The sequence below is a fragment of the Emydura macquarii genome, unplaced genomic scaffold, assembly GCF_026122565.2.
Source record: "Emydura macquarii macquarii isolate MOO-44397 ecotype Brisbane River unplaced genomic scaffold, CSIRO-AGI_Emac_v2 contig_1119, whole genome shotgun sequence".
Lineage (NCBI taxonomy): Eukaryota > Metazoa > Chordata > Testudines > Chelidae > Emydura > Emydura macquarii.
This window is the reverse complement of record NW_027131256.1, coordinates 4,510,699-4,533,713: the sequence shown is the minus strand read 5'-3', so window position 1 is coordinate 4,533,713 and position 23,015 is coordinate 4,510,699. Positions and strand designations below refer to the sequence as shown.

At 40.4% G+C, this 23,015-nt stretch overlaps 1 protein-coding gene across 7 annotated transcripts in view; it reads left to right on the top strand.

Annotated features, from left to right (window-relative positions):
• SLC22A15 (solute carrier family 22 member 15) overlaps positions 1-23,015 on the top strand; it is a 44,319-nt gene that overhangs the window by 8,923 nt on the left and 12,381 nt on the right. For 5 of the 7 annotated variants that reach the window (XR_010919341.1, XR_010919340.1, XR_010919339.1 and 2 more), the window contains exons 3-11: positions 5,377-5,509; positions 6,629-6,793; positions 8,188-8,317; positions 9,942-10,157; positions 16,297-16,437; positions 17,143-17,228; positions 18,310-18,430; positions 19,228-19,300; positions 21,144-21,332. Coding sequence is in view for 3 of the 7 variants with exons in the window: in XM_067546025.1 (XP_067402126.1) it covers positions 5,377-5,509; positions 6,629-6,793; positions 8,188-8,317; positions 9,942-10,157; positions 16,297-16,437; positions 17,143-17,228; positions 18,310-18,430; positions 19,228-19,300; positions 21,144-21,332 (1,254 nt within the window). In the remaining 4 variants the exon portion in view is untranslated. The remainder of the gene's footprint in view (positions 1-5,376; positions 5,510-6,628; positions 6,794-8,187; positions 8,318-9,941; positions 10,158-16,296; positions 16,438-17,142; positions 17,229-18,309; positions 18,431-19,227; positions 19,301-21,143; positions 21,333-23,015) is intronic. The other 2 variants (XM_067546026.1, XM_067546027.1) reach the window with 2 other exon arrangements.

The window sequence follows — 23,015 nt, the reverse complement described above, 5'->3', positions numbered from 1 at the left end:
GAAAGTATCACATTCCATGGTGCCTACATAATTCCCATATAAATTAATCCAGATTCAGTCTGCTTTGCGGTGGGGATTAGACAGAGATGCCTTGGCGCTGGGTTTTAGACGTACTTTAATGCTAAATTAAGATATGTAGATGCCCATTCTGAGCGCATTTACTATAAATGTCAGACTGAATTTAGACCTGTGCAGTTTAGTCAACTGTGTTTGACCATACATTTGTAAGCGCTGTGTCCAGAGATATTAATTTAGTTTGGACTTGCACTTTAAAAAACCTCAGACTTCGTTAGTTACAAGCATGTTAATAAAAACTGCCAGTTTTAGCACACTCCTGACCATCTGTATTCAGAGGCACTTTCTGTGGTGCTCCATCCTGTAGTAGAGGACAAAAAGTATGAAGAGTAAAAGAGAATATAATGGTCTTAACTCTAAATTTAAAATGTGATTGTGTATAATAACTTCTTCTTTAGTGCATAATTTAAGAAAATTTAAAGTAAATTGGCTATAACATTTTAAAATCTATAGACAACTTTTTCTTCAAATGTAACGCGTCCTCTTAAGGTTTTAAAAAAAAAAAAAAGAATTCAGGTATGTTCATATATGTGGCATCAGCCAATGTTTTAGGACTTATATTCTCCATAGAGTTTTTTACATGGCTTTGTTCTGTAGATAGGAGGTGTAAGCAAACAACAAATGAAAAATAATTAGGAAAGTATCTGTACAAAAACGTTGTCTGAAGAGCCTTGTGTGACATTCCCCTCTGCAATCTGGACTTGTGAATCATTACCCCAATCCCTCACTCTTGGAGCCCGTTTTACCCTGCTTTGCTATGGGAACCCCCACTTCTGGGCAGCTCAAGCACAGCCAATAGCATGTAAGTTGCTCCCAATTCAGTAAGTGAGTGCCTGTAGCCTGCCACTCATGGGATTATGGAATAGAATAACCCCAGCAAACACCCGCATTCTCAGATACAACACTAGGAACTATTAAGTAAAGAAAGATTTTAAGTGATTGTAAATCAGAGGAAAGCAGGTCAGATTTGATCAAGAGAAAATAAAAGGCAAATCACATTCTAAACTAATCTTAATGCTTTTAGCAATCTGTAATTACAAAGTCAGATGTTTCTCACCACAGGCTGGCTGGTCTGCATCCTCCTCTGATCAGCACTTCAGTTGCTTGGTGGTGGTTGTAGATTAACGTGGAAGAGAGAGTGAGCAGCAAAATGTCTCTCCTTTTTAAAATACTCCTTCTCCCCTCTGGGGCTTCGTCCCACCCCCTTCAGGGTCAGGTGACAAACAGCGTCCCTGTATGGTTCCCTCCATGCCCTGAGTCACTATGGTCCTTTGTGGATTCATTTGTTGACCCCTAGGCCAGTCCTTTGTTCCTGGCATGGTGAGCTGGGTTGTTCTGTACAAGTCCTAATGAGGTGTGAATTGCTCCTCAGCTCTGTAGAGTTTTGCCTAGATCTGTCTCAAGCCATGAGACACACATTTGGGAATATTACATAGCGAAGCCTTATAACCATACACATGACATTGCAGTAAATATATTACGATAACAATAACATTCAGTATGCCTTGAGCATTCCAAAAACATCTTATATGACATACTTTGCATTAAACAATACACGATAACACCATAAGTGTGTAAATGGGGGTGCAGTGTGTCACACCTTGAATTTTGGACAAGTTCAGAATTGGGTCTGAACTTTGCCACACAGGTCCATCTTTATAAAAATCCTGCATCCTACTAAGACAAACTACTGCATGTTCGGAGTCTGCTAGGGGGATGCAGCATGTGTTTGGAGAAAGATCACCTCACATGGTATTCTAAAGATTTTTTTTTTACCTAGATTTTTTTCAAAAGTGATGAGATTTTTGGGTGCCCAACTTACTACGTCTTAAAGAAGCCTGATTTATAGAAGTGCTGAACAACCTCTTTGTGAAAGTCATCCTTCTTTAGTCATGTCATATTGTGCACTGAAAATGTATTTTCTTCTCAAAATCTATACCCTTGTAGACAAGTTCTGAAAGATCATGTTTCTCATGAGATCTTGGACACTGTGCCATACTAGACATTGGAGCTTTGTACTTTTGCAATGGGGAAATTCCCAGACTTCATTGTGGGATGAAGTAGTTGCCCTATTGCATAGAAGGTTCTGATGTAGTAGACTTTAAAGTTGTGGTAACTAAAAGGTATTAGTTATCATTTTCCTTTTTAAGTCCCGTTCAGTTGAACTCCTGATAAATGTGGTACTTGGCTTTACAGGTGGAAAGAATAAAAACCACTTAACATACTTTCAAATGTACAAAAATATCATAATTTCTTTTTCTGTAAAAGTGGTGTTATAAATAATTCACTATGGAATGGTCTAAAGGCATTTTCTGCACTTATTTGGGGGTGATCTACACAACTCGTGGGACTTTGCAACTCATGAGTAATGTTAATGTGGCCATCACAAATTCATGCTGAAAAAAAATCTAATTCACAGACTGAGTATTTTATGAACTGCTGTGATGTGCATTATATAGATGAAAAGAGTAGTAAAAGTCTTGACTACATTAAAATGAAGTTCTTTTAACCACTGGGGTGAACTTAGAGAGCAAATTGCTGTCCACTGTACCTGAATTATTCCCTTAGCTATGACTGAGACTATCTACACTCGCAAAATTTGGTGGCAGTCGAAGAGATATGCAAGCTACATAGAGTAGCTTGCATATCTCCCATTGACTTCCTAACTTCTACTTACCACGGTGGCGTCACTTCACTGTGCCAATGGGAAATGCCCTCCTGTCAATGCAGCGTTGCTTTTCTTGGTGGGGGTGGATTAGCAGCGTCGATTTCCGGGTTGATTGAGTGGAAGTGGAGACCCACTCAATCGATCCCGGTGAATGATCTGGCAGCGCCGACTGTGCTGCTGTCAGTATAGACATAGCTTGATTCAGAAAGCATCAAGTATCACTCAGACACATGATTATCAGGCTTTATTAACTTATCAAGAATTAGAATATGATTCTTATATATGTTGCAGAAAGAAAACTGAATAGATAGTTAAGGGGTGGGTGTGTGTGTGTGTGTGTGTGTGTGTGTGTGTGTGTATTATCTGAGTCCTGTTCTCTAGATGTTTCTAGGTACAGTGGAAAATGCATTTAAAAAATGCATGGCAATAATTAACTTTAGAATTTAATTTTCTCAAGCATCTGGATTCCTTATGTCCATGTTACTAACTATAACAGCATGCATATCTCACCCATTAAGTGATAATTCAGAATGACACACTGTGTGAGACAAAACAAGTTATTTTCATGGTGTTCTTGAAATATTCTATAGGCTTTGATTACCTATTCTTGCTCCTTCATTGTCAGTCTTCCAAACAGTTTTTTTTTTTAAGCTCTGCCAGAGAAACCATATGTAACAGTGTTCGGGTCATCTGTGTAATAGAAAAGGGAATAGAATTCAAGGCCAGTGCAGGAATGTTTCATGGGTGGGGAAAATGGTACAGTCATACAGCCAACATGTCAGGGAAAGGCTCTGGATGTTATTGGGAAATGGACACAGCGGCAATGAAAATGGAAAGGTAAGCAAGATACTAGGTTGTATTAGAAAGAATATAAGGGAAGATAATACCTATTGAACAATATAGAACACTTGTTAGGTTCATTCTGGAATTCCTTTGTGTTGCAGATTATTGCCTTGTAGAGGCTGCAGTTTATAGCGCTATAACAAAAATGAAACTGGCTCTGATTTATGAGGACTGAGTTTCTCTTGGCATTGAAGAGACTTGGAAGTTATCTAGTAGAAATGTTCATAATTACAAAATAGATTGTAAAGTTGATTAAGGTAATTTTTTTACACACTAAGGAAGGGTGCAAGAACTACAGGACCTATGAGGTGAATATGGGCAGAACAATTTCTTGCTAAGGATAATAAAACTTCTCACCTTCATTTTCAAGACTCTGTACAACTCTCCCCCAGTGTTTCTCCTCTTAGCCATCGGTGTCAACCTTGATGCCACATTTGTTTCCTCCTCCCACTTCTTCATTAGTGCCTCTTTCCATGCTGCATCCTATTCTTGGAATAAACTCCTAATGCCACTGCTGTAGGTCCTCACCTTCTCATCCAGTTTCTTTCTAGAGTCTCACTTCTTGCATTGCTAACACTAAGAACTCAGTCATGAGTTAGCACACTCTCCCCATCATGAGATTTTTTTTATTTTTTTTTAATTGTGGGTTTTTCGTTTGTTACATGACTTCTGAGCTTTTAGGGTGCACTTGGGTCATGTTTTTGAGCTTTTTTTCCCCAGAAACATGAGGGCTAGAAACGTTTGTAAATGTGAGCTGAGATTCTTATTACATGATTTCACAAGCTGGGGCTTCAAGAAAAAACCACATATGGTGAGGTTCACGATAAAATCAAGAGTTGGTGACATTGCATTTCTATTGTAAGGCTCATAAATGCCAACCATAGCTGCTTATTGTTAGGTAGTGCCTAGACATCAGCCAAGAATAGGGTCCCATTTTGCAAGTCAACTGTAAGCATAGAAGAGCAGACAATCCCTGCCCCAAAGAAATTAATATTTCTATCTTTCCTCTGGGACTTTTGACTCATGAATAGCTCTTCTGTTCAATATTCATAAATATCCCAAAGTGAAAAGTACAGAAGCATTCCAGTGCTTCAGTAATTTCTGGTGTCCACTTCTTAAGATGTGCCAATAACACCAAATCTCAAATTTTCAGAAGTACATTATGACACTGAAGTATGGAAGGTAACTTATTGGTATGAGAATTATGATTATAAAATTAGTTTTTTAACTGTGACATTAAAAGGAAATCTAGAGCTATTGAAAAGGCCTGGATTAACCACTCTGGAGACTCATGTTATCCTCAGTACAGGTACAGTAGAGACAGTGGTAGGGAAAGATTCCCACACACACTGTCTGCTGTTTTTAAAAATTATCTGAAGTTAACAAAATGGATCTCACTCACAAGGTAGGTCATGATGAGGAGAGCCAGGGTCATATTTGGATCCGAATTGTGACCCATAAATCTGTGTAGGTTGCCTAGATACAATGGTCATGATTGTGTTAGATACATAGGTAAAAATCAACAAAGCCAATAAAAATGATTTTACCTTGAGGAACCTAACTTTGTGCTCAGATGTGAAAGGCATTGCTGTTTTGAGGGTGAGGGGGAATTGCACTATGGGCCACTGTCCATCGAGGGTTTGGAGGGCGGGGGATGGCCTTTTGATGACTGAAGTGGAGGTTGAGCTGAAGTTCTTAAAGGATTTTTTTCCTCCCGAAGCTGTTCGCTTCTTGTGAATCTCTCTTGGACTTTGCCTAACGCTGCTTTTTTTTTTTTTCTCTCTCCTTAGTGGTTTTTAATTGGCAATACGTCATATAAAGTTAGTGCTGCCAGTTCGTTTTTCTTCAGTGGTGTGTTTGTTGGAGTGATTTTGTTTGGCCAGCTCTCAGATCGCTTTGGAAGGAAAAAAGTCTATCTCACAGGTAACCCCCTGCAGCCCTAACAAAATGACGGGAGAAATGTCAGCGTCTTGTTAGTGCCTCTGTCTGTCTCAGGAGACACAATAGCAGTTATCCAAGTTCTGTGGAAAGCCAATGCATAGAGCTGAATTTTGCATCTTCCAGTACACACAAGAAACCCAGGCTGGGGGCAAATAATCCATGTGTGCACGCTCAGACCAGCACTTAAATGCCTGAAGTGTTTAAGCACCCAGTTGTGAAATTAGGACCCCCAACACAGGTGCTTAAACGTAATAGTTGGGCCCACCTTTTTTGCCATGATGTTCAGGACCCCTGAATGTTCCACAAACTGAAAGTAAAATTTCAGAATATCAGAAATTAACTATTCATTAATCTCTCACTTAATTATCAAGGGTCCTAAGAGTTATAGATGAGTCTGTCATCACTTCTTAAATCATGCATGCATTGCTGGATATTTGTGAACTTAGCAGAGTTTTAAAATTCATGGACTTCATGTACCATTTTCATATCATAAATTTGTTCTGGGGATTTCATGTACAGGACATATATAAACTTAGCACTTTCTTTTTAAAAAGCATGACATATTTTTAAGTCCTATATTAACTCAGTACTGGTAAAAAGTGTCTGACCCTGAACACTGAAACCCTGTAGTCACAGAACAGATACAAGACTACAGCAGTGCAGACTTCCTCCATGTTGTCTTCTGACAACAAGGAGGAGATATGACTGGGAGGGAAAACATCTAATGGTGAGAAGAAAATTCTGTTCATGGCCTCTTCGGTCCTGGGCTTCTATGTTGAAACTGCTAACAATGACCTAGTTACTGTCAAATGTGATGGTGGCTTTTGTGAAGTGAAAAGCTCCCACTGTGAACTGGAGTCAGGTAGTAGTGCAGTAAATCCTGTGCAGAAATCACCGTTCTTTGGCATCCTCCTTTAAGAGAGTGCTTCCATGTGCTTACTACAATTCTGCCCCATCACTGTGTTAAGCAACAGACTCTTGTAGGTCTTGAATATGATTTGATTAGGACAGATTTCACTGAATGTCAAGTAATGCTTATGCTAAATGCTGTCTCTCATTCAGGTATCTTTCTGAAACTAAATCTTATGCTTTGTCTTCCAGGTTTTGCCCTTGACATCCTGTTTGCCATTGCAAATGGATTCTCCCCCTCATACGAGTTCTTTGCAATCTCTCGCTTCTTGGTCGGGGTGATGAATGGAGGGATGTCTCTGGTGGCCTTTGTTCTACTGAATGAATGTGTGGGCACTGCCTATTGGGCACTGGCAGGTACAGCTTTAGTTGCAACACCTTTGTAGGAATCTGTTAAGATCTAGAGATCTCAGTTTAAGCATTAGTGTCAAGAAATGCCAAATTTAATCTTGCAAACTCTGTTCCTTTGTGCATATGCATGATCATAGAGTCTCTGAGCCCTGCCATATTTAATGTACACCTTAGATGAACACAGTAAATGACTTGGGCACAAATCTAAAATGCTCCACACTCAGACTGGACATAGGCGAATGCACATTGGTTGAGGCTCTCTCCTCTGCACACTACACAGCTAACAAGCCATACGTGTGTGTGATACTGGATTTCTTCACTTAAAACTTTGGACCCAGGAAGTCACTTTTCTCAAGGAGTGCTGTTTGCCTGCCAAATTTCAGTTCCTTCCTTCCTCATGCAATTTTGGTGTGGCAGCTCTAAGGACACAAGACTTTTTTTTTTTTTTTTTAAACTCTCCTTGTACTCAAAGGTGGCTGGACTACTTTTGCTTAAACTGATTCCTCTTCCATTCTCTCCCATCCCACCCCACTCCCTCCCAAAATCACCCTGTGATAAAAATCAACCTGAGAACTTAAAACAGAAGAGAGACCAGGTGGCTGAGATCATATCTTTTTATTAGACCAATATCTATTTGTGGAAAAGGCGAGTTTTTGAGCTTCACAAAGCTCTTCAGGTCTGGAAAAGGCAACAAGCGCCAGTGTATTTAGCTGAGCTGTATTCAACAGAAGTTGGTCCTACAAAAGATATTGCCTCACCCATCCACCTTGTCTCTCTCAGATCCAGGGACCAACATGTCTACAACACTGCAAAGAACATATAATGGAAACATTTGGACACCTTTAACTATAGCTGTTGCTAGCATGCAATGCATATACAGTGCATATAAATTACACTGCTCAAGGTCTGGAACTTGACACATTTACTCTTCAGCTAATGCCAGGAAAGTGGTTGGCTGAGGGATCAGTGACCGTTTTAAAGCTCAGTATTTCATGAACCATAAAGGTTACAAACTAATGTTTTATGTTGTGGGAGATGCCATCTTTCCAATAATTAGTAGGATTTATTTTGAGTGTGGAAGATTGCAACGTGCCAGGTGAGGGTTAAGATGTAATTGTTTATAGTGTTTTCAAATTGATGGGTGAAAAGTGATGTAGGAAGGCCAAATATTTATGTATTAATCTTTATTTTGTCCTGTTCTTTTTATGTTAATCTTTTGAATAGTTATTCCCTGTTTTCCCTGATTTTGAGTCAAGTAGCCTTTTTATCGCTACTTCCTGCCTTCCTAGTGATGTGCTGGTCTCTCTGATCGCACATTACGGGGATGAGCAATGTTGTGGAATGGTTTGTAATGTATCTTTTTTTTTTCCCCCTCCCCCCATATGTTTCCAATATGTTAGGATCGATTGGTGGCCTGTTCTTTGCAGTTGGAATTGCCCAGTATGCTATGTTAGGGTACTTCATTCGCTCCTGGAGGACTCTGGCAGTTGTGGTTAACCTGGAGGGAACAGTAGTCTTTCTCCTCTCTATGTAAGTTAATTGTTTTTAAAATTGTTTCATTGGCCTTCATCAAAAGAATAGGAATTGAGAAAGTAGGTCAAAGAGTTCTCCAAGGATCAAATGGAGTGGTAGGGGGAAGATAGTGGTCCTTCTCTTATACACCACACACAAATCCCATGTCTCCTTTTCAGTGAAGTGCTGACATATCTGCAAACTTAAGTGGTCTATATATGCCATATTTTTATTACTCTGTATTGTATTCTTTCTCTCTAGAATGATGTTTAAGAACAACTTACTCTGCACTTGTTGTATACCTTAGTGTCCTGGATTTACATATTTAATACAAGATGATGCATATATGTAACTACATGGTCATATGCTATTTCTCAGTTTCAAAGGCAGTATCATAATGGAACTCCATTGAGGCTGTGCATACAGTCTTAAAGTGACCTGCAAGAGGGAAAAATTTAGCTTGGTGCCATCTTTTTTTTTTTTTTTTTTTTTTTTTTTTTTTTAAACTAGGTAATGGGTAAAGATAGGCCTAAAAGATTTTTATCACAAGTAATGTTTTTTTCTGCTTGTTGTCATTAGTGTTTTTCCACTAGTTGTCCATTTGTCATAGCCTTCCAGCCAAGACATCACAAGCAAAAACTTAGCATTTGAAAGAGCAGGATTTTTAGTCACTGTTTAATTTCAGTGACATTATTAATAAAAGAAACATATATTAAAGATTCAACACATTGATCCCTTCAGTTGAGGTATAATAATATAAGTATTAAACTCCTCACTAAGGGAAGAGCAGACTTGATATTCCTGATATTTCTAAGTTAAAAAACTTAATTTAAAAAAACCCGTAAACTTTAAGGTTGTCTGTATGAAGCAAAAATAATTAGCTTTATTCTTGGTTCAAAACTCTGCTCAAAAGTACCTCTCTGCAGTAAGTGCAATTTCTGTACCAAATCTCAGTCCTCCCACTGTTTGACCCTTTTTTTGTCCAGAAAAAGGTGCAAAGATGTTCTATGTTAGATGGGAGAAAATATGTTCCTTTCCTAACTCTTTTTTATGCAAAAGTCGCTGGATCACTTTTGCTCACATTAGGGGGTGTGTATAAAAAATCAAATTTGGGTAGCGAGCACAACCTGGAAAGGTGAAAGCTTCTGAAACTTATAAGCTACTGAAAATGAGAGGCTAAGGATGATTATGTAGGCAGGAATCTCAGCTCTATTAAACCAGATTCTGCCAATAGGAAGTGATAGAGCTGTTTGGCAGTGGCTACTCCAGTGCCTACAGGAGAGAATTTGGGACAATGGTGCGGAGAAGATTTGAGACAACTAAATTAGTTTATCATAACCAGCAGCTGCCTGTGTACTGCAACTCCTTAATTCACAAATCCTTAATTCTGTATTTCCCTAATGCAGACTCCTAACATTTAGTGGAATTTTAATATATAGTGCAAAGTTGTTGCATGCTAGATAACCAGAAAATTGTGAAATAAAGGTGCTCCTCTTCTCCTTGCTCCATATTAAAGTGTAGTTTACTTGAAACTACAGATGAAGTCTAAACTTGTGTGAATTCTAAACAGGAGGTGAAATGCTGTTTGAAAAAAGTCTTCAAGAGTAGGGTCCTAAAGCCTCAAATGAAATCTCTGTTTCAGATTCATTCCTGAATCCCCCCGTTGGTTATACTCACAAGGCCGGCTGAGAGAAGCAGAAGATGCCCTCTATCTCATTGCAAAGAGGAATTGCAAGCAGAAATGCTCTTTTTCACTAAAGCTCCCTGCTGACAGGAACCACAGAGAGGCCGGCAGTTTCTTGGACCTGTTCCGATACAAGATCCTTTTGGGACGCACTCTGATCATGATGTTCATCTGGTACTTGCAATTCTTTTTTAGGTTCAGCTCTTGAACGTGTGACTGCTGTTTTTCCAAATACTTTAAAAAGCATGTTGTTGAGAGACAGCTTGTCATGCTTTGTCTCTTTATTATTAGGGGCATTGTGAATGAAACTGCATCTTTGCGTTCCTCAGCTCCTGGTGCTTATTCTTCATCTGATGTCATTTTAATAATCTAGGTGTGAGGTACTTCATCTTTGATGCTTTTCATCTAAAAATCTCAAAAGTAGTTGAGAACTCTTTCCCTACAGCTGAGATTTCCAAGGTTGCTGAGATTGGTCATGTCCTAATTCTTTGGCCCAAAGTTGTGGAGTTTTTGTCTGCTTCTTCTTTAGTGGCCAGATGGGTCCCTTTGGACAGTAAGCCAATTTTATTTTAGTATCCTCGATATTGACCTGTCCAGAGAGCTACTTTAAAAAATAAATATATAGCACTTTTCATAAAAGGCGCTTAAAGCTCTTTACAAAAGCCCTAGTCCTACAAAGATTTACACATTTAAGTTTGAATGTATGTATAAATCCTTTGCAGGATCTGGCTCAAATTTGGGTAAGATCCTGTTTTTCAAATGGAAAAGCTAGGGGGTTAAGTGACTATGGCACATTCAGGGATAAAATGCTAGCTACCCAGAAAATTATGAAATAAAGGTGCTCTTATTATCCCCACTCCTTATTAAAGTGTAGTTTACTTGAAACGACAGATGAATTCTAAACCTGTGTGTGAATTCTAAAACTGAGATGAAATGCTGTTTGAAAAAACACTGTTCTATTGAAATGTCCTTCAGCTTGAAATGTCTCCAATTCTCAGTCCCCTAGCTAATACTTTTTCTATTTTTTAAATAAATAGTCTTCCTTTTGTGATACTGCCATGACAGCAGCCAGTTGTAGTGTCCATCTTAGTGGTTTATATTGCTGCCCATCACCATAGTATCAGAGTGCCTTCCATGTAAAATCAAGTGGACTTCATGGAGTCTTTGGCACTTCTCCCTTTTCATGGTAGTAATTCTGCTTGGAGCTGGGTTTTGTTTTTGACTTCTTCGAATTCATTAACCTTTTTTAGGTTGACTTGTTTTAGGGTTTTTATTGGTTGGGGTTTTTTGGATAGAAATGTTGCCTATTCTAACTTCAGATGAGGAATAATCAGCAAAAGGCGACGTTATCTGTATATTTCAGATGTTGGAGATCCACTAACAAATATAGTTTCTAAGGCCAACTCTTTTTGTAAGCAGAAAAGAACAAAAGCCGACTCGCAGGAGTGGCTGTAGATCATGATTGAGGTGCTTCGGCAGCGCTTGGTATAGATCAAGATTGGAATTTCCAAAGTCACTGATCATGTTTGTGGATTGGCAGAACTGTAGGAACTTTACACAGCACCTGCCTCACCCAGCCTAGCATAAGACAGTGGTATTAGTCCCTCATACTCATGGAGGATCGCTTTCTCACTATGTTTGTAAAGAACAATGTGGCACTGGTAGGTGAGTGGCCTATCTACTGTAACCAATCTATATGTTAGGGGGAAAGTGAAACCCAGTATTGTTGTATGAAACACACACCTCTGCCTGCTAGATCTGTTCAGTACCAAAAACGTAACTTTCCAAAGATGCATGGTTTGGTTTATGTAGCTATGATTACTCTAGTCTTTCTGCTGCCATCTAGAAATAAGACTAATACATGGCATGTGTAGTAAATAAGGCTGCAAAATTATGAGTTATTACTCTTTAACAGCTGCCCAGGCATTAAGGATTTTAGAAAATATATGACAGGCCTGAGAGACTGAAAACTCAAGGTCTAACAGCAAGATTTCTTCAGATTTTCCAAATAGTCTGGGAAAACTCAGTCTCTGCAGCCTTTCACAAGAGTGTATGGTTGGTGCAGTTGAGGTAACTTCCCCTTTTTCCTTTTCTGTGAATGAATTAATTAAAAAATTGATATAAAATATTAAGATATATGATGTTGCCATAAAAAAAAATTAGGAAATTATTTAATTGATTGATTGCATCAATTATTAAACTTATGGGTAAAAGAACTTGACTACAAGTGATACAGCCTTGGGCTAAACTATTGTAAACTTTAATGACTGGATTTACCTGTGGATTGCCTATGTAGACGAAGGTGGTTGTGTTCATATTATTTATTTTTAGTTTAGTGAGAAAGTGAAGAGGTTTGCAATCAAGCATGCTTATGCTACCAAGTTAGTAATATTATATAGCCTGTGCTGAAAAGGCAGTAAACAAGAGGAGTTGAAACTAAATAGTATAAAGACACTCAATTATAAAGTGGAATAATCAGAAATGTAACTCTTTGATTGATAATGCATGCACACAGCTCAGCTATGCAAAACAAGGAAGATTTATACAGCTATTCTGGCTCTTGAAGTGACTTTGTGTTGTATAATGGACTGTTAGAACTAGTTGAAAGAGCATCAAAGAATATGGAGGGACTTAGTGTATACACTATGTGAACTTTAAGTGGACGTTTCAGGAGCTAGTGGAGTGTTGATGGAGAAACTGCAACTTCAGCAAGCATAAGTGCAAACTTGGCCATGGGAGGTAAATTGCTGACTGGCACAAAGCGGCTGATGTTCAGAGTATGTCCTAAGATAGGCTATAGCTGTGGGTACAACTAACTTGTCTTGCACACGCTAGTCTGATGTGATGTGTTGCACAAAAAGAGAGGAAAATTTCAGCCCCAGCTGCAAGAACTCAAAGGTGATGCCGCTTTTTCTGATCGGATAATGGAGCAGAAACAACTCTTTGTGTTTGGACATTTCGAATCGTCAGCAGATGTATGGATCACCATCTGATTGGTCCATACCAGCATCTCCAAAAAGAACAACCCACAAGGACCACCTAGCTGAAATAGGATAAAACAGCCTGTCTTCCTTCCACGCATCTTCAGCTTTCAGGAAGGAAAGACAGGTCCTGTACTGGCCACCTGGGAGTCCTTTTGGTGACCTCAACTACCTGTGTGGGATAGACACTTTTAACTGTCTTTCTATTTTTCAGCAATTCGGGTTGCCTGCTAGTGCACGTGGACAAGACTATTCATGTCCATCCTGAATTCCACCTGTTTGCAGTGTCAGCTCTGGCTGTGAACAGTAACTGAGCCGAAAACTAGCTGGCTGAGCAAAGTTTTAGTGATAAATAATATGCAGACTTTCTCTTCAGAGATGGCCAAATCCATTGATGACTAATTCCTGAAACTGGGAACTTAAGTAGTAGAAATTGTACATGCTTGTGCATGTACTTCAAAAATTGTCAGTATCCTTGTTTTGTAAAAGGTTCCAATAACGACTGTTCGGTTTCGAAGCTACTTTACAAGTTACTGTTGTTAACGCAGGGCTTGTCTTCGCTACTGCACTAAATTGGCACCGCTGTCATCGATGCAGCGGCATTGATTTAGCCGGTCTGGTTAAGACATGCTAAGTCAATGGGAGAATGTCTCCCGACGACATAGTGTAGTGGACGCCATAGGTGCTGACTTTTGGTTTTGCTGGGAGGTGCCCTACCCTGCCCCACTGAGGCTCTGCCCCTGAGGCTTTGCTCTGCCACCTCCTCCTAGACTCCCTCACCTGCTGGGGTCAGGAGGGTTGGGTTGGATCCGGCATCTCCCACCCCATGTGGCTTTCCCAGTCAGGCAGCAGTGGCAGCGGGACTTTTGCCCCTGCGCCTGTTCAGTTTCTGCCGGGGCCAGGAGGTTGGGTGGGGTCCCACCATCCCCTCCTGTGCCCCCCACATGGCTTCCCCAGCCAGTTGGCAGCGTTGGGGCTTTTGCTTCCGCCCGCTCGGATTCTGCTGGGGCTCCAGACCTCCCCATGTGGCGGGGGCTCCCACCCAGGCGGCGGTGGCTTTGCCGCTTGCCCACCTGGCTTCTGCCCAGGCGCCTGGCCAGAGAGGGCTACTACTACATCCCACCCTCCCTGGCTCTGCTGGGAATCAGAACTCATTCAACTGGTGCCCTGGGGTCAGACTCGTAGCCTGGCTGGGAGAAGGAGCTGTTGTAGCTCCATATGCAATGCAGTCACTCACCATCTGCTGCCCAGTGCCTACAGATGTAGTCGCCACTAGGGGACTCACTGGACTGGAGGGGAGAGAAGCACTGCAGGCAGGGTGGCCCCTGGTGAGCAGGGAGGGATAGAACAATGCCCTGCCCAGCTAGGGCCGGTGCTTCTTGACCAGTCTGCCTCCCTAACCCTAAGGCTTTTTGTTTGTTTGTTACATGGCCCGCCCTCCTTGTTAGCACCTGAAACCACCCTGCCTCTGACGGCCAGAGCAGCAGCCCCAGTCAGGACTGACTCAGCCCTTGCGGAGCAGGGAGGTGTGGTCGAAAAGCTGATGGCCCGCAGCAGGCTGAGCCAGCTGTTGTTCACAGCAGCCATTTGGAAGAAATTAGCTGATCAGTGTAGAACGCCAACAGCTAATCACCCTGCTGGGTGCTGAGCACCCGCTGTTTTTTTCCCCGTGGGTGCCTCAGCCACTCAGCATCCATGGAGTTGGCGCCTATGGTGGACACTGGCTAGTTGACCTAAGGTATGTCGATTTAAGCTAGGTTACTTACATAACTTAACTAGCGTAACTTTGACTGACATAGCACGATAGTGAAGACAAGCCCTAAGGGTCTGAAATACTGTACATGTCTTGCATAGTTCACTGTTTCATACTGCCTTTCAAGTTCTAGGTGTGTATACAGACCAAGTGTGCAAGCCTCTTGAACTAGACTCATTCTTTGTAGTTTGTCATAACTTGTTAGGCAGGTAGGAGTGGTAATCAGATCCTGGGGCTAATAAAATTTGCGGGTAAATGGGTTTACTATTATAGATGCATTGGGAAGGAGACATTGGTGGATTAGCATACACATAATGGACCACGTTGTCTTGTGTTTTAGCTTTGGATTGTTTTTCCTCTGTGTTAGCAACACTAGAATTGATAACCAGTTGGCACAAGTGAAGCCCCAATTCCGAGGGACCTTAGTCATAATTATAAACATAGTCCCCTTCCCAAGATAGTGATTAGAAAAATACATTTATGCTCATTGTGGGGGTGTTTAATTGATTCTGAAAACCTGGGTGGTTATATCAACTAATTGTGTTTAGCTTGTTAGTCTTGCACTAGGATTTGACTATTTTTTGTCTCCATATCCTACACTAGTAGTTGCTATTGTTAAGGTTAGCTAGTAAAATGCTCTAAAATTCAATTCAATTCAAGTTCTTCAGTTCAGCAATCACAATTCAGAGAATCCTGAGAGAGGTGATATGGGTAATCAGTTAAGCAGTTTGCTTAATTACGATTTATTTACGCTCCTCTTTCTTACATGTTTCAGTAAAGCCCTAGCATTGAGATTTATTCTAAACCTTTTATTTTGGTTTATTTCAGTTATATTAGTTGGGTTTTTTAAAAAAAGACACATGCAGTTTTCATATTAGTTAACCATGTGGAGCTGTGTTTATATCTTTATTCCAAACACTGACTACATAGCAGACTTCAACTGCTGAAATTCAAGGGCATAAGAACATCATGTTGATGTATTGCAGAAAGGATCAGAGGGGTATCACTTAATACTTGTCTTTCTGCAAAGAAACCCATAGGTCAGAACTGCAAGAGAACAATGAAGATCCCAAGGAACAGCTAGGGGGGATTAAGGATCATGGAAGGATTAATGAAATGGGAGCAGATTATAGAAATGAGAAGAGGGCAAAAGCAATTATAAAAGTTTGGGCAAGCAGGTTGTAAAGAATTAGTTCCGGAGTGGGTAAAAGTGGGAACTGTAAAGGCTGATGTCTATGCCTTTATCAAGCTATAATGTATTTATTTCGTATTCATAGTGTGTTTGGGGTTTTTTAAATTCTGGATAATTTTATTTTTGATTTATTCACAACAGATATAATCTAATTTCATTTTTAAAGTAAAATGTCAGGGGCTGGATCTCTGCAGAAAGGAATAATTTCCCTCCACTTACAGCATTGCTCAGGTGACTTTAAGAGCTTTTGCCTTTTTTTGAAATAGCAAGTAGTGACTGTGTTGGAGGTAGGAGATTGGAGTAGACGAACTAATTGCACCGACCTAACATTAAAAAAAAATCTTAGTCTTACATTTTTCTCTTCTCTTCCTCGGCCCCCTCCTGCAGGTTTGTGTGCAGCTTGGTATACTATGGTCTGACGCTCAATGCAGGTGATTTAGGTGGAAGTATATATGCCAACTTGGCTCTATCTGGGCTGATAGAGATACCTGCCTACCCAATCTGTATCTACTTGATTAACCAAAAGTGGTGAGTATTTAATAGAATGAAGCCCAGTATCTAACTTATTTTTTTCCAAAGGTAGTTTTCCTGGGTACCAGCTTGCCCTTAACTTGTTCTCAGTTTAGTCCTGTTACAGGAAGTATTAACAGTCCCAACACACTCTGTCCTCTTGGGGGGAATGAATTATGTAAAAAAACTAATTAATTTTTCAAGAAAGTGAAATGAATCTTTTCCAACCAACCTCCCCCTCCTTCCCCCCCATAGTAAATAATACTCCAGCTCTCGCACACAGATTAAACTGAAGCTCCTGAGGAGAGTTCTATAGTGTCTAGCTGCTCTGACTCTCTGCTAACACAAGATGGCATTCTTCACACTTTTGATCTTCTGACTCCACGGTTAAGAATCCCAAAACACTTTCTAAGCCACTCCAGGATTATTCAGCCAGTCTGCCTGGAGATCTTAGTGATTTACAATCTCCACTACATAGTGCATCCTTGGCAGTCTCATGCGCTGACCATACTATGAGACAACCAGAGGTTTCTGTTTTAAAATATAAAGAGCGAAATTTAAAGAATGAGAAAGCAAAGACTCTGCAGAAGATTGTTTTCAGTAATTTATACTATGTGAATAGAATGGTTTTGGGTGAATTTGGATTGCTCAGTGCGTTGAAGTCCTTGGATGAAAAGTGGAGTAGAAATGCTTAGTATTATCCTTTTTTGGGGCCTCCATCAGGTTTGGCCGAAAACGGACACTGGCAGCATTCTTGTTCCTGGGAGGATTGGCCTGTCTTATTGTCATGTTTCTTCCAGAAAAGAAAGGTAAATGTCTTCTGCTGGTTTTTTTGTTTGTTTTGTTTTGGTGGGATGGGGTGGGGTAGGGGGGTGAAGAGGGTTTGAAGTATTTCGTAATAGTATTGTGCATGTCTATAACATAAATACAACATCCACCAACCCAGGATTTTAGGATTTCTTAAACATTAGGTTCATGACTTTGACATGATGTAGGTGATGGTCATCTCTACTGTACAACTGGGGGAATTGCGGCATGGTAAGGGGAAGTGGTTTTCTGAATGCATTGTCATGAGTTGGGGAAAGAGTTTTGAATGGAACCAATGTCTCCAGCCTACCAATCCACAATATCAACATACTCCTGCCTCTGCTTTATACTAGACATTTCTTAGAATTGGGGAAAGATACCTTAAACCCTGCGCCTGCATTTTGTGAAATGGTCCAGTGATATCAGCTCATCACTGCATCCTTCAGAAATGGATAATTAGAGTATGATGCAACTTGTGTGTCTTTCCAGATGAGAGCTTAAAGCCAAAAGATCCCATGATTTATTTGAGACTTCCCTTGTATCCTTGGCTAAGCTTTGCTTTTCCTCTTGCTGCTTTGCAGCTTGTTCAAGTGGTGGTTGGTTGCATTTCAGTGGTCCCGTATGAGTTGCCCTAACTACACCTGACATAAGCCCTTTGCCTCTTGTGGAGGTAGAGTTGTTATGTTGGTGTGGTAGTGCATTTACATCAGTAGGAGCAAGGCTGTAGTGTGAACACTTAATTCTCAGATACATTTCACAGGGTGTTCAAAGGAAGAAGTTCTTTCTCTTTATACAATCTGACTGAATGGCTAAAGAAAATGGGTACGTTTTCCCGTCACATCTTACGAAATCAGATAGGTAACTTTTGCCACCGTTTCCTGAAAGATGGATTTCTTGAATTCTCTTGAGCTTTGAGAGCCCTACTGAAGCAACACATGATCAATGTGTCCACCTTTGACCGATATCGTCAGCATAACAAACTCTTCAGCAGATTACCTTCCATTCCATTTGTAACTGAAGTGATTACTGAAGGACATTTGTATATGCTACAGATGCTTACAAGGCTCACATTTTCTTTATCAGCCACAGGAGTGTTTGCAGTTGTGAACAGCCGTTCTTTGTCTTTACTGGGGAAACTGACAATCAGTGCAGCATTTAACATTGTTTATATCTACACATCAGAGCTTTATCCTACAGTGATCAGGTAATCTGAATTCACTTTGCGGTGGTAGTTTCTCTTGCCCCTTTCACTAATCCCTTCTTACTTCCATCTTATTTTTGACCTGTTAACTGCATCTGCTCATTGAGACTTTCCCTTAAAGTAAAACTGCTGTGATTAGTCATAGGACCTTTATAGCAGTAGCAGCCGAAATCCTCTAATTGCTGTGTAAACATAAGATAATCTTATTAATATTCATGCTAGTGTAGCCAGTGCTGTTGGGGTTTATACCTTCAATAGGCTGCAATTGCTAAGAGCAACTTGATCATTCACAAACCTATTTGAGCAGCCCGGATGCTTGATCCAATAGAGTGCAGTGGGGCCACATGCTCTTTGTGGGAGAGTGGACAGATGAATGTAGCATATAGATGCAGTTCATATGGGGGGGGGTTCCCCCAGGTACAGCCGTTGGTGGCCAATGCAACCTCTAGTGCGCACAACCAAATCTGCTACGAGATGAGATTTGGCTTAGTGCCGTTCATCTCCAGTTTCAAGAAAGGTTCATGTGTACTAGTCCAAATCACAGTTTACAGTGGTTTGTACTTCGACTGCGGTGGCTACACCAATGGCTGAAATTTCTGTTCAGCTGAACAGGGTCTTTGATTCTCTTCTTCAGCGCTGTATATAGTTCCACTGCTGGAATGCTTTCAGCAGCATTTCAATACCTCCCTTGCCAATGAACTTGTCATAGGCATAGTACCATGACCAAGAATTTTCTTATTGCTGACTTCTTCATTCCTCCCATGCAAATACCATTCATTAATACCTGTATTCTTCCTTAGGAATGTTGGAATGGGTTCCTGCTCCATGTTTTCCCGAGTTGGCGGGATTATTGCTCCCTTCGTCCCTTCACTGGTTCGTCTGCACTTATTTGTATTTCTGTCTTGCTTGCCTCCGATGTATCAGATAGCTTAAGCTATGTGTATAAATCAAGATCTGTAAAATATAATCAAAATGGAGGATTTGTCAACATAGTATCATGCTTCCTCATGCATGGTGAAGGACAGCAGGATGTAGCCTGTATGTAGGCAAAACTCCCACCACTAGTTTGAGTCTGTTTTATCATCCATGTAAGGATTTCAGGAACTGGCCTATACACTTCAACAGCATCACACTTTCGGATGCTCAGATTTTATGGTGATAAGTCTTGTATGAAACCCTAGATAGGCAAAGTAATCAGATGAGATTGTTGCACTGTCTTTAATAGTTATTATTCCCCCCCGTCTGTGGCTAATGCCAGAGATGAATCCCTTCATATAAATTGCCTCAACAAACATGTCCTTCTGAAAATGAATAGGGAAAGGGAAGGAACAATGTTTCCAGACCCCTGCAATGATCAGTTTATTCCTTGAAATGTGAGGTTTGCGGTTTAACCTTAATATGTTAATGGAGAAGAGAGGCAGCCTCACTAGATATATGGAAATTAAAATTTGTAGCTAAGGGTTGTATCTCCTAGATGTGGATATGGTTTAGAGACCTGAGATACTTAAAATCCCTGAGCCTGAACTTTGGAATAGGCCCTCAACAGAATGAGAAATTAGGGTGGGAGGGGTTCTATATACTGTGTATGGTATAGCGACCTGAGATACTTACATAAAAATAAATGGAAACATTTTCTAATGACACAAAGGAACTGGAAGCTGCCAAATCTGGCCAGGTGAAAATTTCCTTTGTGGAGTGGAGCTTCCTTGCTTCTGCATCGTCCTCCCATCTGACTCAGGAAAAGGGGTCTGACAGGTAGTCAGAGCATGTTGGGCATATTCTGACTATCTGGCCTTTGGGAGACAATTGCTAGCTGGTGTAGACTAGAGCAGCTCCCAGACTACTCAGGACAGGCTTAGGCCAGTGCAGATCTGCCTGCAGAAGTGTAATAGGCTCCCTGATACACGTGGTGGGGATCGGGTGAGGCTGTTGGGACCACTCTGTTCTGTTGTGTCTGGCAGGAACTAGGCACTGTAGTGAATCTGAGCCAGTGATCTTAAACAAATCATCAATTTGTGTCAGCTTTGTGTAAAAATGGGAACAAATAAATGTTGAATGGAGGGGGGAGAATGTTTGTTTGTTTGTTTTGGGAGTTCCCCCAACACCTTTATAAATAAGGTTTTTCTTTTTGGTGAGGAAGAAAATTAAGAGATGGTATATATTGGTGATAAAACATTGCACTTTTATGCCTGATCATAGTCTAATATTGTGTTAACTTTTCCTGTCTTGATTTAGAATTTTTTTGATTGAAAGTGAGTGAAATATTTAAAACAAAAATATTAATTAACAATTGCATTTAAGGGATCAAATTTTCGAAATGAACTTGCCTGGCTTCTCATTTGCCTGAAACTGTACATTCACGTTTCTGGAGATCCAGTTTAGGCACCTCACACTCTTGCTTCCCTAAACTTGGTTTGCATTCAACATCTACTCAATTTGTGTACATAGATCAGTGTTTGACTGTGTGAAGATTTCATAGCCAAAAGCTTGAATGCATGAATTTAGCAGGCACTAGTTTAAAATTCATTCCAAAACCTGTGTGGATCCAGAGGTTTTGATAAGATTGGTTCCCAGCTTTTGCTTTTCTGAAGTCTTCTGTTCCAATCTTTATGTATCATACCTACCTCACCAGATGGCTGAAAATTAAGTGCTTGACTATGTAAAATGCTATGTATGGGTCACCCTTTCTTTAACCATCTCTGCTCTTAATTTCCAGAAATCTGTGCAGTGGTCCCTGCCATATATCGTGTTTGGAGTGACTGGCCTGTTGTCGGGGCTCCTGAGTTTGTTATTGCCAGAAACACTGAACAGTCCTTTGCTAGAGACGATATCAGACCTGCAGGTGTGCTCATACTGGAGACTGGGGGACGAAGCTATGTCATTGCAAGCACTAGGTGGCTTACGGGTAATCACTTCTCCACTGTTGTAGTGCATTGATTACAGCTGTCAACTTTAGGAGTCCCAAACTAGATGGTGCTTAGTCTGTGGATGACAGGCCCCAAGGGGACATACGGGATAGTTTAGTGATCTTACCATCATATCTGAAATACTCTGCAAATACAGGCTCAGGTCCTTGCTAGGTTAACTCATCCCTTCATGGTATGCTTGGTGAGAAAGTTACATCCTTTTCCTTTAGGATAAACGACCTTAAGACAGTGATCTCTGCCTCTGTCACCTCTAGGCTGGTTTGCAGCAGCATGAGTCATGTAAGGTTGGTCCATAAGACTTTTCAAAAATTTCATCTGGCACAGGATGCAGCAGCTGGTTTGTGAGGGAGCGTTGTGACTGTTCTATAATCCGTGCAGGCTTCCACTTTGTTTTTGGGTACAATCTAAGGTGTTGGTTCTAACATAACATATATAAATGGATATATATAGATAAAAATCATATATAATAAATGTAAATAACATATATAAATTGGTTAGAACCTGATTAACTCTGAGATCTGTATCACACCTGACCGCAGTAGCTGAGATTAGTTGAGACGCGCGATCTAACAGCTCCCAGGCTTAATGAGGAGACATGGAGGCAAGGTGTTTTCAGTGAGGTTTACTTGACTACTGAGTTTGCTTCCTTTTGTTCGTTCATCAGGTTTTGTTGATCTTCCAGTTATGTCATGAGGTGTGAGAGTTCTTCCATCTATTTTTTTCCTCCTGGGGGGAGAGAAGTAAATGAAAGAGTGATTAAATTTGGGGAGGGATCTTAGCTTTTTGAATACTGGTCTAAAAACTATAAATATTGTAGGGTTTATAAAGATTCCCTTGGAGCACTAGAAGGGCACATCTTATCACATTAAATGAAAAGATGCGCACAGTCTTTAGAAATATCCCCAGATATACATCTGATCTGAATCCTGATAAAACAGAAGGAGCCAGATTCATGTCTGCAGTGATGCTGTCTGCTTAAATGAAGTTACATGCAGGATGGCCTCTGACGTTGTGTTTTTTTTTTTGTTTGTTTTTTTTTAAAGGCATACACAGATAAAACATGGAAAATTAAAAGCTGATAGGGTTAACGTTTATCTGATAAAGGTCATAGAAAGGTCTAATGGAACTGCCATAAGACTTATAATAAGCATTAGGATTTCTGGATGACAAACTCTGAATTACTCTAGTGGAATCCATTGTTTTTTCTGACCACCTTCAACATAGCGTACATTGTCTTCTCAAAATAGTGTCCCTCTAACTGCACTCAGGAATATGACACTCACCTTGGACAATATGCAGTTACAGCCCAACTCCTCGGGAATGATTTTTTTGGAATGCAAAAGGCAGTGTAACATGATTTCCTCAATGTCCCATCACTGACAGTTGTTACTGCTCAAACTGTTCAGAATTCCTTTGAATTTCTACCTTTGCCTTTAACACATTCTGCTGGGTACCTACTGATGCTTGGTGTACACTTAAGTTTTGCCAATATAGTTATGTCATAGAATCATAGACTTGATTAAGTGATTTTTTTTTTCCCCTGACATAGCAGTCAGCAAAAGCCCTGGCGTAGACACAGTTATAGCATCAAAGCCCTTTTGCTGGAATACTATTTTTCACCCTCCTGATATAGGTGTGACTTATAACAACTCTTTTGCTGG